Source organism: Dipodomys spectabilis, unplaced genomic scaffold (assembly GCF_019054845.1).
Source record: "Dipodomys spectabilis isolate Male_0828 unplaced genomic scaffold, ASM1905484v1 ptg000495l, whole genome shotgun sequence".
Classification (NCBI taxonomy): Eukaryota; Metazoa; Chordata; class Mammalia; order Rodentia; family Heteromyidae; genus Dipodomys; species Dipodomys spectabilis.
This window is the reverse complement of record NW_024871172.1, coordinates 618,818-632,500: the sequence shown is the minus strand read 5'-3', so window position 1 is coordinate 632,500 and position 13,683 is coordinate 618,818. Positions and strand designations below refer to the sequence as shown.

Here is a 13,683-nt window from a genome sequence, read left to right as displayed (position 1 = left end):
GGTGGTGGTAGTGATGTGTGTGGTGGTGGTGGTGGTAGTGATGTGTGTGGTGGTGGTGGTGGTAGTGATGTGTGTGGTGGTAGTGGTAGTGATGTGTATGGTGGTGGTGGTGGTAGTGATGTGTGTGGTGGTGGTGGTGGTAGTGATGTGTGTGGTGGTGGTGGTAGTGATGTGTGTGGTGGTGGTGGTGGTAGTGATGTGTGTGGTGGTGGTGGTAGTGATGTGTGTGGTGGTGGTGGTAGTGATGTGTATGGTGGTGGTGGTGGTGGTAGTGATGTGTGTGGTGGTGGTGGTAGTGATGTGTGTGGTGGTGGTGGTGGTGGTGATGTGTATGGTGGTGAGGTGGTAGTGATGTGTATGGTGGTGGTGGTGGTGGTAGTGATGTGTATGGTGGTGGTGGTGGTGGTAGTGATGTGTGTGGTGGTGGTGGTAGTGATGTGTGTGGTGGTGGTGGTGGTAGTGATGTGTGTGGTGGTGGTGGTGGTAGTGATGTGTGTGGTGGTGGTGGTGGTAGTGATGTGTGTGGTGGTGGTGGTGGTAGTGATGTGTGTGTGGTGGTGGTGGTAGTGATGTGTATGGTGGTGAGGTGGTAGTGATATGTATGGTGGTGGTGGTGGTGGTGAGGTGGTAGTGATGTGTATGGTGGTGGTGGTGGTGGTGATGTGTATGGTGGTGATGGTGGTGGTGGTAGTGAGGTGGTGGTGATGTGTATGGTGGTGATGGTGATCACAGTGGTGGTAGTGGTGGTGGTGGTAGTGATGTGTATGGTGGTGGTGGTGGTGGTGAGGTGGTAGTGATGTGTATGGTGGTGATCGCAGTGGTGGTGGTGGTGGTGGTAGTGATGTGTATGGTGGTGGTGGTGGTGGTGGTAGTGATGTGTGTGGTGGTGATGGTGATCACAGTGGTGGTAGTGGTGGTGGTGGTAGTGATGTGTATGGTGGTGGTGGTGGTGGTGGTGAGGTGGTAGTGATGTGTGTGGTGGTGGTGGTAGTGATGTGTATGGTGGTGGTGGTAGTGATGTGTATGGTGGTGGTGGTGGTAGTGATGTGTATGGTGGTGGTGGTAGTGATGTGTATGGTGGTGGTGGTAGTGATGTGTATGGTGGTGGTGGTGGTAGTGATGTGTATGGTGGTGGTGGTAGTGATGTGTATGGTGGTGGTGGTAGTGATGTGTATGGTGGTGGTGGTGGTGGTGTTGAGGTGGTAGTGATGTGTATGGTGGTGACGGCGATCGCAGTGGTGGTGGTGGTGGTAGTAGTGTGGGTGCTGGAGCTGGCGGCTGGCAACCGCTGCAGACACTAGGTGATGGGTGACCTCCCTGTCTCTTAAGGTCAGAGGCTCTGCATTTCTGACCAGCTTGGTAGAGACTGATGCTTCTGGACCCAGCTACAACTTTGCAAGTCAGCGGGGAGGACGCTGTGCGGCCACCCGGCTCAGGGGCCCTGGCCCCGCTCTCACGGGTTGGGGGCCTGCCCGCTCTGTGGGCCTCCCTCAGCTCTGGGCACACGCCACCTTCTGGGTGGAGCCATCGTCCCCCTGCGCCTGCTCCCGCCGCCTCTCCACTCACCCCTTCTTACTCTTCACCTTCTCCCTATGACTAACCCGATGGCTTGGCTTCTTTCACAAGCGTGTGTGCTCACATTTCCCTGGCTCCCGCGTCTCGGCCTGCTGGGACAGCTGGAGGCTGCCCGTGTCTTCAGAGCATCAGCACCCACTGTTGACAGCCGGTTTTGGAAACCCATCCTTCCTCAGGGTCGCCAGATTTAGTAAGAATGCAAGAAAGATGCAAGAAGAGCAGCCCCTTTTTGCGCACACAGCGTGCATGTGCACACACGAGACCGGACTGGAATCTAAGTGTGAGTGTGTAGAGACAGAGACCGACTGAGATCTATGGCGAATGGGTGTCTAGATAAATGACGTGCAGCATGTAGGCGTCATCTACATACACACTATAGAGCCTGCACTCTGGAGTATCCTCGTGTGTGTGTGTGTGTGTGTGTGTGTGTGTGTGTGTGTGTGAAGAGGCTCTGAGAAGCCCAGGAACCCCACCCACACCAGACATTTGTCAAAATCAGTCATCCTCGTAGTGGCCATGAGATGGCGCTATTACTCCATGCTCCAGACAAGGAAACAGGCAGCGTTAGGGAGCCTTACTCAGGCCTGCCATAGATAAGTCCCTCTTTAAAACCTCTATTTTAATGTCGGGGAGGTGTGAACACCCTCCCAGCAGAGAACACGCTCCGGGGCCTCCATTAGCTTTTAGCTTGTCTGTGCCAAGCCGCTTCTGGCCAGTGGACCCTAATGCATAAAGGGGTGACAGCCCTCAGGCCAAGATGCCACTGAGATGGTGGGGGGGGGAGGGGGCAGGGGCAGCGGGACAGGGCCAACACTCACCCATATGATGTGGATCCTGCTGTGGGCCGTGTCTAGGGTGTTATAAAAGGCCTGGACTACGTCCTGGAATTCAGCAGTGCTCTGAGCCAGGGCCTCCCGCGTGCCCAGGGGGCCCTGTAGACTCTGGCACTGTGGGAGCCAGAGTCACCAAGACCACGTATGGGCACTGGACCACTAGCCAGCCCACTCTGCCCTCTCCCAGTCCAAGCCAAACTCACCCGTGCCGGCCAAGGCCTCCGGAGGGAAGGCCGAGCTCCGCTCCTGGGGCCCAGCAAGCAGAGCAGCTGTAAGTGGCGAGTGGCCCTGGCTGGCTGGGCCCCAAGCCACGCAGGATGGTGCAGTCTCCACGCAGGGCGGCTCTCCTGGTAGAGTGTGAGCAGCCCGTCTGGCTAGTCGGGGAGCAGGCCGGGAGCTCCACGGCCATCCCCACCTCCAGACGCACCTCACAACCCTGGGAGGAGGCCACGGAGGGGCCACCTTCTCCCCTGCCCCCCTCGGAGGCAGCCCCCCCAATCCACACTTACACCAGCCACCAGGGCTTCTGCCAGCACTGCAGGGCCTGGGACAGGAAAACAAAGTGAAGCCAAAGGCCGGACGGAGAGAGGGCAGGGCTGCCTGGGCTGCTTTTCCGGGCCAGGGCCGCCTGGGCTGCTTTTCCGGGCCAGGCTGGCGGCCCCTGACCTGTGGGAGCCCCAGCCCCAGGCCCCAGCCCTGGTCCTTAGGGCCCTCCGGCAGTCCCTGGCTGATGGTGAATGAGATGTCTGGCTGTCTTCCACTCCCCTGGCCTCTTCCTGTGGCCTGGACACGACCAAGGAGACCCAGTCCCTGCCTGCCAGGGGTCTCTTTGGTGCCCCTACTCCCAGCATGGGCAGTGCTGCTTCTCCAGGGCTGCCCCTGGTTGAGGCTGGCGTTCATACCTGTCACCAGAAGGTGAGGGTGGAGACGCTTCCCTTTAAATGTAGGAACTCACGTAGAGTCTGTGATGTGACTTCCATCACAGAGTAAGAATTTTGGGACAAGTCACAATGGTAAGAAAACTTGGCAGAGCTTTATTGAGTGAGAAACAAGCAGGCAGGCGGACAGACAAAAAGCAGACACACACAGAAGGGCAGAGGCACACTCTGACAAAGTATGGGAGATGGAGACACGCAGCTCCTTGGGCTGATGGAGTGTTTGTAAGATAAAGGCAGGAGGTCTGGCTTCAAAATGATGTAAAGATAGGTGCTTTGTCTTTGCTGTAGTCACACCTGACATTACTCTGGCTTCTAGGTAAGAATGAATCCTGCCATAAAACAGATCCTTATCCTTGAGAGAAGGAGGTTCCCCTGCATTTTGGGGCAGGAGGTGGCTTAAGTTTGGGGGAGCATTTCTCCCAGAAAGGCATACATCCTGTCAGACAAGTGTTAATTCTTGAGATGAGGAGCGCACCCCTCAGGAAAGCATGCATTTCTCCCTTTGAAGCAAAGATGGCACTTGTTTCTTTCTTTTCTTTTCTTTTCTTTTTTGTTAGTGGGGCTTGAACTCTGGGCCTGGGCGCTGTTCCTCAGCTCTTCAGCTCAAGGTGAGCACTCTACCACTTGAACCACTGCACCACTTCTGGTTTTCTGGTGGTTTTATTGGAGATAAGAGTCTCAGACTTTCCTGCCTGGGCTGGGTCTGAACCTCGATCCTCAGATCTCAGCCTCCTGAGTAGCTAGGATTACAGGCGTGAGCCACCGGCGCCTGGCTGTTCCCTTAATCTTAAAGAGAAATATATGAAGGAATATTTCCTACATTTGCTGTAAGCTGACCATTCCTCATTTTCTCTTCATCCATCCTGCTTCATTTCCCCTAAAATGACTTTTGTTCCCTTCTTCTCCAGGGAAGATCAGTCTTTGAATCCTGGCAGCCACCTACCATGCCTTGTTTTCCCTAGGCTATCCTGCCTTGGTACCCACTTAGCCTGACATCTGGGTGCTGGGAGTGAGTGGCTCCATGCGGAAGGTTCACACCCCTCACAGCCCCTGCAGCGTGCCCACTCCCTGCTGGGGTTCTGACCTGTGTCCCCCCGCCCTGCCCATACCTCACCCCTGCCAGCGCCCCACTGTAACCCCTAAGGTGCAGCCACTGCGCTAGCATGCCTTGCGTGACTGCTCCTCACACAGTCAGGGCCTAGGACAGGGCCAGGCCTTACCCCCAGCCTGAGCCTTTATTTAGCCAGTCCTGGGCCTTGAACTCAGGGCCTGGGCACTGTCCTTGAGCCTCCGTGCTCAAGGCAAGCGCTCTACCACTGAGCCACATTCCCAGCCCAGCCTGTGCCTTTAGATCCCGCTCTCACCCATCTCTAGTCCCAACCCCGTGGCCTCAACCTGTTTTCTCCCAACATCTCAAAGATGGGTGGAGAATGGTCGCCCATCCCGCTGTCCTGCTGGGTTCCTGCTTGCCTCCAGCCCTGTGCACTTGGCATCATTTTCCTACCACCCTACAGTGGACACAGCGGGCTGGGGGCTGGGTGGGCCTCGTCAAGGCTGCTAATGGCTGCCACCGCTCCCAAAGGCAACGATGACATAAGGCAAAGCCCATTCCAGGGCCTGACGGGCTACGCCTGACCAACCTGGGCCCGAGTCCCCCCAGCCCCCAGCCCATACTGATGCTCAGTACACTGTGGCCTCACTGAGCTCCGTCTCTGGAGCTGAAGCTGCCCCGCCCCAGCCTCCCCACAGCCTAGCTTCGCCTCTCTGGCCTGGCCTGGCAGGGAGGTGTGGTTCTCCCTTCACCCCCCTTCCCTGGCCCTTCGTGGCCTACTTAGCATGAAGCTCAAGGATCCTGACTTGCCTGGGCTTCATTTTTATTTTCTTTCTTCCCTTTCTCTTTTGTGGTCCTGGGCTATGAACTCAGGGCCTCACACTAGGCTGGGGTCCTACTCTTGCACTGTTCCTTAAGCCCTACCATTTCGCTGGTTTTGGGGAGATAAGGCTCAGAGACTTCGCTGTCCTGGCTAACTTCAAGCCACCATCTTCTGGAACCGTTTCCTGAGTAGCCAGGATGACAGGTGTAAGCCACTGGCCAGGCCTAAGCAGCCTTTCCCCAACGCCGTGGCCTGGGGCAGCCCAGCAGCCCAAGCCCAGGGGCACAGGAGCAGGGGCAGGGGCACCAGAGACTGTGGGGCACAGGAGCCCGGGAGAGGCGGGGGGGGGGGGGGCACAGGAGCCCGGGAGAGGCGGGGGGGGGGCACAGGAGCCCGGGAGAGGCGGGGGGGGGGGCACAGGAGCCCGGGAGAGGCGGGGGGGGGGCACAGGAGCCCGGGAGAGGCGGGGGGGGGGGGCACAGGAGCCCGGGAGAGGCGGGGGGGGGGCACAGGAGCCCGGGAGAGGCGGGGGGGGGGCACAGGAGCCCGGGAGAGGCGGGGGGGGGGCACAGGAGCCCGGGAGAGGCGGGGGGGGGGGGCACAGGAGCCCGGGAGAGGCGGGGGGGGCACAGGAGCCCGGGAGAGGCGGGGGGGGGGCACAGGAGCCCGGGAGAGGCGGGGGGGGGGGGCACAGGAGCCCGGGAGAGGCGGGGGGGGGGCACAGGAGCCCGGGAGAGGCGGGGGGGGGGCACAGGAGTCCGGGAGAGGCGGGGGGGGGGCACAGGAGCCCGGGAGAGGCGGGGGGGGGGGGCACAGGAGCCCGGGAGAGGCGGGGGGGAGGGGGAGACACAGGAGCCCGGGAGAGGCGGGGGGGGGGGGGGGGGCACAGGAGCCCGGGAGAGGCGGGGGGGGGGGGCACAGGAGCCCGGGAGAGGCGGGGGGGGGGGCACAGGAGCCCGGGAGAGGCGGGGGGGAGGGGGAGACACAGGAGCCCGGGAGAGGCGGGGGGGGGGGGGGGCACAGGAGCCCGGGAGAGGCGGGGGGGGGGGGGCACAGGAGCCCGGGAGAGGCGGGGGGGGGGGCACAGGAGCCCGGGAGAGGCGGGGGGGGGGCACAGGAGCCCGGGAGAGGCGGGGGGGGGGGGCACAGGAGCCCGGGGAGAGGCGGGGGGGGGGCACAGGAGCCCGGGAGAGGCGGGGGGGGGGGGGGCACAGGAGCCCGGGAGAGGCGGGGGGGAGGGGGAGACACAGGAGCCCGGGAGAGGCGGGGGGGGGGCACAGGAGCCCGGGAGAGGCGGGGGGGGGCACAGGAGCCCGGGAGAGGCGGGCGGGGGGGGCACAGGAGCCCGGGAGAGGCGGGGGGGGGGTCACAGGAGCCCGGGAGAGGCGGGGGGGGGGGCACAGGAGCCCGGGAGAGGCGGGGGGGGGCACAGGAGCCCGGGAGAGGCGCGGGGGGGGGGGACAGGAGCCGGGGGGGGCACACAAGCCTGGGGGCGGGGGACAGGAGCCGGGGGGGGGGGACACAGGAGCCGGGGGGGGGACAGGAGCCTGGGGGGACACAGGAGCCGGGGGGGGGGACAGGAGCCCGGGGGGGGGGACAGGAGCCCGGGGGGGGGACAGGAGCCCGGGGGGGGGGACAGGAGCCGGGGGGGGGACACAGGAGCCGGGGGGGGGACAGGAGCCCGGGGGGGGGGGACAGGAGCCGGGGGGGGGACACAGGAGCCGGGGGGGGACAGGAGCCCGGGGGGGGCACAGGAGCCGGGGGGGGCACAGGAGCCGGGGGGGGGGGGACAGGAGCCCGGGGGGGGGACACAGGAGCCCGGGGGGGGGACACAGGAGCCGGGGGGGCGGCACAGGAGCCGGGGGGGGGGACAGGGAGCCGGGGGGGGGCACAGGAGCCGGGGGGGGACAGGAGCCGGGGGGGGGACAGGAGCCGGGGGGGGACAGGAGCCGGGGGGGGGACAGGAGCCGGGGGGGGGACAGGAGCCGGGGGGGGACAGGAGCCGGGGGGGGGGACAGGAGCCGGGGGGGGGACACAGGAGCCGGGGGGGGAGGACAGGAGCCGGGGGGGGGGACACAGGAGCCGGGGGGGGGGGACACAGGAGCCGGGGGGGGGGACAGGAGCCGGGGGGGGACACAGGAGCCGGGGGGGGACAGGAGCCGGGGGGGGACAGGAGCCGGGGGGGGGCACAGGAGCCGGGGGGGGGGACACAGGAGCCGGGGGGGGACACAGGAGCCGGGGGGGGACAGGAGCCGGGGGGGGGCACAGGAGCCGGGGGGGGACAGGAGCCGGGGGGGGGGACAGGAACGGGGGGGACAGGAGCCGGGGGGGGGGGACAGGAGCCGGGGGGGGGGACACAGGAGCCGGGGGGGGACAGGAGCCGGGGGGGGACAGGAGCCGGGGGGGGACACAGGAGCCGGGGGGGGGACAGGAGCCGGGGGGGGGGGACACAGGAGCCGGGGGGGGGGGACAGGAGCCGGGGGGGGGACAGGAGCGGGGGGGGGACGGGAGCGGGGGGGGGGAACAGGAGCCGGGGGGGGGGGGACAGGAGCCGGGGGGGACAGGAGCCGGGGGGGGGGACAGGAGCCGGGGGGGGGACAGGAGCCGGGGGGGGGACAGGAGCCGGGGGGGGGGACAGAGCCGGGGGGGGGACAGGAGCCGGGGGGGGGGGACAGGAGCGGGGGGGGGGAACAGGAGCCGGGGGGGGGACAGGAGCCGGTGGGGGACAGGAGCCGGGGGGGGACAGGAGCCGGGGGGGACAGGAGCCGGGGGGGGGGACAGGAGCCGGGGGGGGGGGGACAGGAGCCGGGGGGGGGGGGACAGGAGCCGGGGGGGGAGGACAGGAGCCGGGGGGGGGCACAGGAGCCGGGGGGGACAGGAGCCGGGGGGGGGGACAGGAGCCGGGGGGGGGGGACAGGAGCCGGGGGGGGTGACAGGAGCCGGGGGGGGGCACATGAGCCGGGGGGGGGGGGGACAGGAGCCGGGGGGGGGGACAGGAGCCGGGGGGGGGACAGGAGCCGGGGGAGGACAGGAGCCGGGGGGGTGGGGGACAGGAGCCGGGGGGGGGACAGGAGCCGGGGGGGGGGGGACAGGAGCCGGCGGGGGGGGACAGGAGCCGGGGGGGGACAGGAGCCGGGGGGGGGGACAGGAGCCAGGGGGGGACAGGAGCCGGGGGGGCGACAGGAGCCGGGGGGGGACCCCGGCAGGGGCGGCGGGGCTCAGGCGCCGCTCGGCCCGTGGAAGGGCTGCCCGGCCCCGGCCCTGCCGGGTGGGAGGCTGAGCCCCGGGGCCGCCGGGAGAACCGGGAGAAGGGTGAGCGCTCTGCGGCGGAGCGCGGACGCCGCGGGGACTCCCGGCCGGCCGGCCAACGGCCAGGACAGGCGCCTGCTCCCGGGCGCCGACGGCTCCCGCGCCCGACCCGGGCCGCCGCGGACAGCCGCCCGACCCCGCCGGGAGGCGTCGCGCCACGCAGCGCCCAGCGGATCCGCGGCGTCCCCCGGCGCCGGGGAGTCACGGGGTCGCGGGGAGCCCCCGCCCCGCCGCGGGCCCCCGCCCACCTCAGAGCCCGGCGCCTCTCACGGGCCCCGCCCGCCGCGGGCCCCGCCCACCTCAGAGCCCGGCGCCTCTCACGGGCCCCGCCCGCCGCGGGCCCCGCCCACCTCAGAGCCCGGCGCCTCTCACGGGCCCCGCCCGCCGCGGGCCCCGCCCACCTCAGAGCCCGGCGCCTCTCACGGGCCCCGCCCGCCGCAGGCCCCGCCCACCTCAGAGCCCGGCGCCTCTCACGGGCCCCGCCCGCCGCAGGCCCCGGCTCGTTATCTCACAGGTCCCGCCCCGCCGCAAGGCCCCGCCCACCTCAGGTTCCCAGCTCGTTATCTCACAGGCCCCGCCCCGCCGCAAGGCCCCGCCCACCGCAGGCCCCGGCCCGTCGTCTCACAGGCCCCGCCCCGCCGCAAGGCCCCGCCCCATCACAAGGCCCCGCCCCGCCCCGTCACAAGGCCCCGCTGCGTCCCCGCCAGCCGCCAGCGCAGGCCCAACGGAGCCGGCCGCCCGCGGGTGCAGGTGCGGACGCACCGGCCATCTCCGCGCGGCGCGCAGCGGACTCGGGGCGCATCGGCCTGCGGCGCCCCGGAGCGGTGAGTCCTCGGCCCGAGCCCAGACGGGCTGTCCCAGCCGCGCCAGCCGCCCGGCCGCCCGCCGCCCCCGCCCAGGCCCTGCTCCGCCGAGCGCCACCGGCCGGCCCGTCGGCCCGGCCCGACCGCGGGTGCGCGGCCCGCTCGGCCCGGATGGCGGCGGCGGTGGGGGTGGGGAGCTGCGGCAGCGCCGGGAGGAGTGGGGGCGGCGCGCTGCGGCGGGGCGGGGCGGGGGCCGCGGCCTGGGGGAAGGCCCGCACCCCGCGCCGCGCTCCGCCGGCCCCCGCCGCCGCCCGCACCCCCGCCCGCACCCCCCGGCCCGCACCCCCGGCCTGCTCCGTCTCCCGCACCCGCGGCCCGCACCCCCGGCCTGCTCCGTCTCCCGCACCCCCGGCCCGCACCCCCGGCCTGCTCCGTCTCCCGCACCCCCGGCCCGCACCCCCGGCCTGCTCCGTCTCCCGCACCCCCGGCCCGCACCCCCGGCCTGCTCCGTCTCCCGCCACCCCCGGCCCGCACCCCCGGCCTGCTCCGTCTCCCGCACCCCCCGGCCCGCACCCCCGGCCTGCTCCGTCTCCCGCACCCCCGGCCCGCACCCCAGGCCTGCTCCGTCTCCCGCACCCCACCGCCCGCACCCCGTCGCCTACTCCCCACCTGCACCCCGTCGCCCGCACCCCACGCTTGCTTTGTTCCCCGCACGTCCTCCGCCCCCCCCCCGCCCCCCGCAGCCCGCTGTTCCCGCACACCCACGGGCAAACACCCGGCCGCGGGCGCGGGAGGTCAGAGCCCGCGGGGCACAGATGGCCGGGATTTCCTCGGATAGAAATAGCCGGGCCCAAGCTGCTTAGGCGGCCGGCGCACCCCGCACCCACTCGCGCGGCCCGAGCCCCGAATCTGGGACTGGCTCCCGGCCCTCCCCCCTGCCTCCCCTCCCCTCCTCCCCGCCGGGCCCTCCCCGCAGCCCCGGGCGAAGGTCGCGGGCTTCCTTGCTCCCCGCGGCCTGGAGCTAACTGCGGCTCTCTCTCCTCTAGGGGCCGCCTGCGGAACTTGAGGCCATGTCCCATGAAAAGAGTTTCTTGGTGTCTGGGGACAACTACCCTCCCCCCCAACCCCGGGTTTCCCGGGGGGCCCCAGCCTCCTATGCACCCCTACCCGCCCTATCCTGGCACCCCCTACCCTCAGCCCCCCTTCCAGCCCTCCCCCTACGGTCAGCCAGGGTATCCTCACGGGCCCAGCCCCTACCCCCAGGGGGGCTACCCTCAGGGTCCTTACCCCCAGGGGGGCTACCCACAGGGCCCCTACCCCCAGGGGGGCTACCCACAGGGGCCGTACCCCCCAGAGCCCCTTCCCCCCCAACCCTTATGGACAGCCACAGCCCTTCCCGGGCCAGGACCCTGACTGTGAGTATGGAAAGGGGTGGGGCATGGGCAGGGTCGCCGGCACCCTGGGGCGCCCTGACCCAGCCCCCTGTGCCCCCAGCACCACAGCACGGCAACTATCAGGAGGAGGGACCCCCATCCTACTATGACAACCAGGACTTCCCTGCCACCAACTGGGACGACAAGAGCATCCGGCAGGCCTTCATCCGCAAGGTGTCCGCAGTCCCCCACGGGGGAGGGGGGGACCCCGGAGGCTGGGCCCCGTTCTGACTGGCTCCCTCCCCAGGTGTTCCTGGTGCTGACCCTGCAGCTGACGGTCACCCTGTCCACCGTGGCCGTGTTCACGTTTGTCAAGGAGGTGAAGGGCTTTGTCCGAGACAATGTGTGGACCTACTACGTCTCCTACGCTGTCTTCTTCATCTCCCTCATCGTCCTCAGCTGCTGTGGGGACTTCCGGCGAAAGCACCCCTGGAACCTCGTGGCACTGGTAACCCCCAAGCCTGAGCCCAGGTCCCCTTGGGCTGGTAGAGCAGGGACAGGCAAAGATGTGGGCAAGGGCATGGCTGCCTGCATGCCCAGCACCCCCGGCCTCTCCTCCCACAGTCCATTCTGACCGTCAGCCTGTCCTACATGGTGGGGATGATCGCCAGCTTCTACAACACCGAGGCCGTCATCATGGCAGTGGGCATCACCACGGCGGTGTGCTTCACGGTGGTCATCTTCTCCATGCAGGTGAGTGGCCCCCTCCCCCCCTACCTGAGCCAGGGCTTGGGCTGAGGCCCTCCAGGGCCTGCCCCTCCCAGCCTCTGCCCTCTCCTAGACGCGCTATGACTTCACCTCGTGCATGGGTGTGCTCCTGGTGAGCATCGTGGTGCTCTTCATCTTCGCTATCCTCTGCATCTTCATCCGGAACCGCATCCTGGAGATCGTGTACGCCTCGCTGGGCGCCTTGCTCTTCACCTGTGTGAGTGGCGGGTGAGGCGTCCTGGGCGGGGTGGGGTGGGGCGGGCAGGCTGCTCGTCGTTACTCTGGTGCTTTGTTGCCCCAGTTCCTGGCCGTGGACACCCAGCTGCTGCTGGGGAACAAGCAGCTGTCCCTGAGCCCGGAAGAGTACGTGTTCGCGGCTCTGAACCTGTACACGGACATCATCAACATCTTCCTGTACATCCTCACCATCATCGGCCGAGCCAAGGAGTAGCACCGGCCCGAGGTGGGCGTGGCTGGCCGGGACCCCCACCCCTGACGTGACAATGCCACCTGTGTTTTCTCCTGTTCCCCAGGCACAGCTTGGGCAGACAGAGCCCCTTCCACCCCGTGTTTGTGCACTACAGATGTGAATGTGTGGACCCGCCGTGGCCACAGCATGGCCTCCTTTAGTCCTCCTTCCCCGCCAAGGGGCCGTGGGGGCTGCGTCTCTGTGCCATCTTTTGTCCCCTCACTGTTGCATGAGCCCTGTCTGTCAGCCCCCCCGCCTGGGGGCAAAGCCAGCTCCCTGGGGAGAGGGAGTGAGCCAGAGGTGAGGGTGCACGTCTTTCCTCCTGTCCCAGCCCCCAGCCTGGCCTAGAACACCCTTTCCCTCCCCACCCTGGAGCCCTGTCGTCGGGGGACATGCAGGGTGGGGGTCTCATTCTGTGCTGAGCTCTGAGAGCAGAGGCTGGCGTGTTTCAGGGAGAAGGAAGCCTTCCTTTCATGCTGCTGTCATTAAAATCCCAATAAATGGTACCTTCTGCTCTCTGCTTCCCCCGAGCCTCCTCACGCTTCTTCCATGAGGTGGGGAGGGTGCCGCGGGCGTGCCCAATGGGGAGCCCACGAGAGGCCTGGCGTGGGTCAGCAGCCAGCGCCTGGTCTGTTTTTTGTCTGAGACCAGGACTCTGTTCTGGCGTGTTCCCTCATTGGCTGACGCTCTACCGCGTGAGCCACGCCTCCAGAAGCCAGTACTCTGCTCCTGCGTCCACCTCCTTCCTTGCCATCTCCTCGGCTGCATTTTCACGTTGGACAGGGACCCTGAGTCTGTCACATGTGGCAAGTGACACCACCCCCCCCCCCCCCCGCCGTGGGGCCTGTGGAATAGCCTGTCATTCCCCCAGACCCAGGCCAGCGCCTGATCATGGACACACCCCTGACAGCTGCTCGGAGGCAGCTCTGCCGCCCCAGCCCTTGGCCTCACCCTCCGTATCTGGTGCGGGCACTTGGCGCTGGCTTGCGAGCCAGGGCTCAATGAAGGGGACATGGCCTGTTTTTGCATACTGCCTGCTTTGGAACCCAGGCTCTGGAGTGTGGACCCCACAGGTCAGCCATCCATCCAAATTCTCACCCACTCCACAGGAGGGACCTCGGTGCCAGAGCCCAGGGCTGAGTCCCCTGCGCTCCTACAGAGTCCTCAGGCCCAAGCCCACCCTGCATCTGCTGGGCCCTCGAAGCCCTGGCTGGCTGCGGCACCTGGTGAGCCCGTCGGTGCTGCCTGCTGAGCCGGTGCCAGGACCTTCCCACAGCGAGAGGCCTGTATGCCACCCAGGCCTCAGGCTTAGCCCAGCCTCAGCCTGCTGCTCCTGCATTATCTCCCCAGGCCAGAAGGGGCTGTGCTCCCCCTCTTCCTTGGCTCCTCTCCCTACGCAGCTTCCTCTGCCTCGCTCAGCATCGCGACGCCTACCAACCTGTCCTGTGAGACATGGGCCACGTGATCTGCTTGCAAAGACACTCCCCAGGCCCCGTCAGGATGGCCCCTGGGCCCTGCGCTCTGCGCCCCGCTGCCCGGAGTCCCGCTCAGCCCCAGCTCCCACCTCCCAAGAGCCACAGGGAGAGTCTCTGTGAGGGTGGTGTGCACACAGCCCACTTCCTCATCCAGGGCACAGCCACAGAGGCCAAGCATGCTGATGAGAAGCCTTGCGCTGGCTGCCACATCCCTTGGAATGGAGGGACAGCTGGGGTCTAGAGATAATGGGACAAGCAACAAAGGG

The 13,683-nt window shown here is 67.7% G+C and overlaps 2 protein-coding genes across 2 annotated transcripts; both read left to right on the top strand.

The window, feature by feature from the left end:
* Nucleotides 1–3,257: 3,257 nt before the first annotated feature.
* LOC122098886 (basic proline-rich protein-like) lies at nt 3,258–10,195 on the top strand. The gene is made up of 3 exons (XM_042669387.1): nt 3,258–3,323; nt 8,427–9,043; nt 9,280–10,195. Exons 1-3 carry the CDS (start codon nt 3,258–3,260, stop codon nt 10,193–10,195), a joined length of 1,599 nt encoding a protein of 532 aa, XP_042525321.1.
* Nucleotides 10,196–10,382: 187 nt separating this feature from the next.
* Grina (glutamate ionotropic receptor NMDA type subunit associated protein 1) lies at nt 10,383–12,466 on the top strand. The gene is given in 8 exon segments (XM_042669424.1): nt 10,383–10,447; nt 10,449–10,678; nt 10,680–10,747; nt 10,827–10,939; nt 11,013–11,213; nt 11,330–11,458; nt 11,547–11,690; nt 11,775–12,466. Coding segments are annotated over 8 exon segments (1,080 nt in total). The 5' UTR covers nt 10,383–10,402; the 3' UTR covers nt 11,925–12,466.
* The last annotated feature ends 1,217 nt before the right edge of the window (nt 12,467–13,683 follow it).

What these genes read in the sequence shown, in the direction of transcription:
- LOC122098886 (XM_042669387.1), top strand. Translation starts at nt 3,258, where the DNA reads ATGGGCAGTGCTGCTTCTCCAGGGCTGCCCCTGGTTGAGGCTGGCGTT. An exon ending in TTCATACCTGTCACCAGAAG is followed by an intron (nt 3,324 to 8,426) that starts GTGAGGGTGGAG and finishes GGACCCCGGCAG; the next exon opens with GGGCGGCGGGGCTCAGGCGC. An exon ending in CCCGGCTCGTTATCTCACAG is followed by an intron (nt 9,044 to 9,279) that starts GTCCCGCCCCGC and finishes CCGCGGGTGCAG; the next exon opens with GTGCGGACGCACCGGCCATC.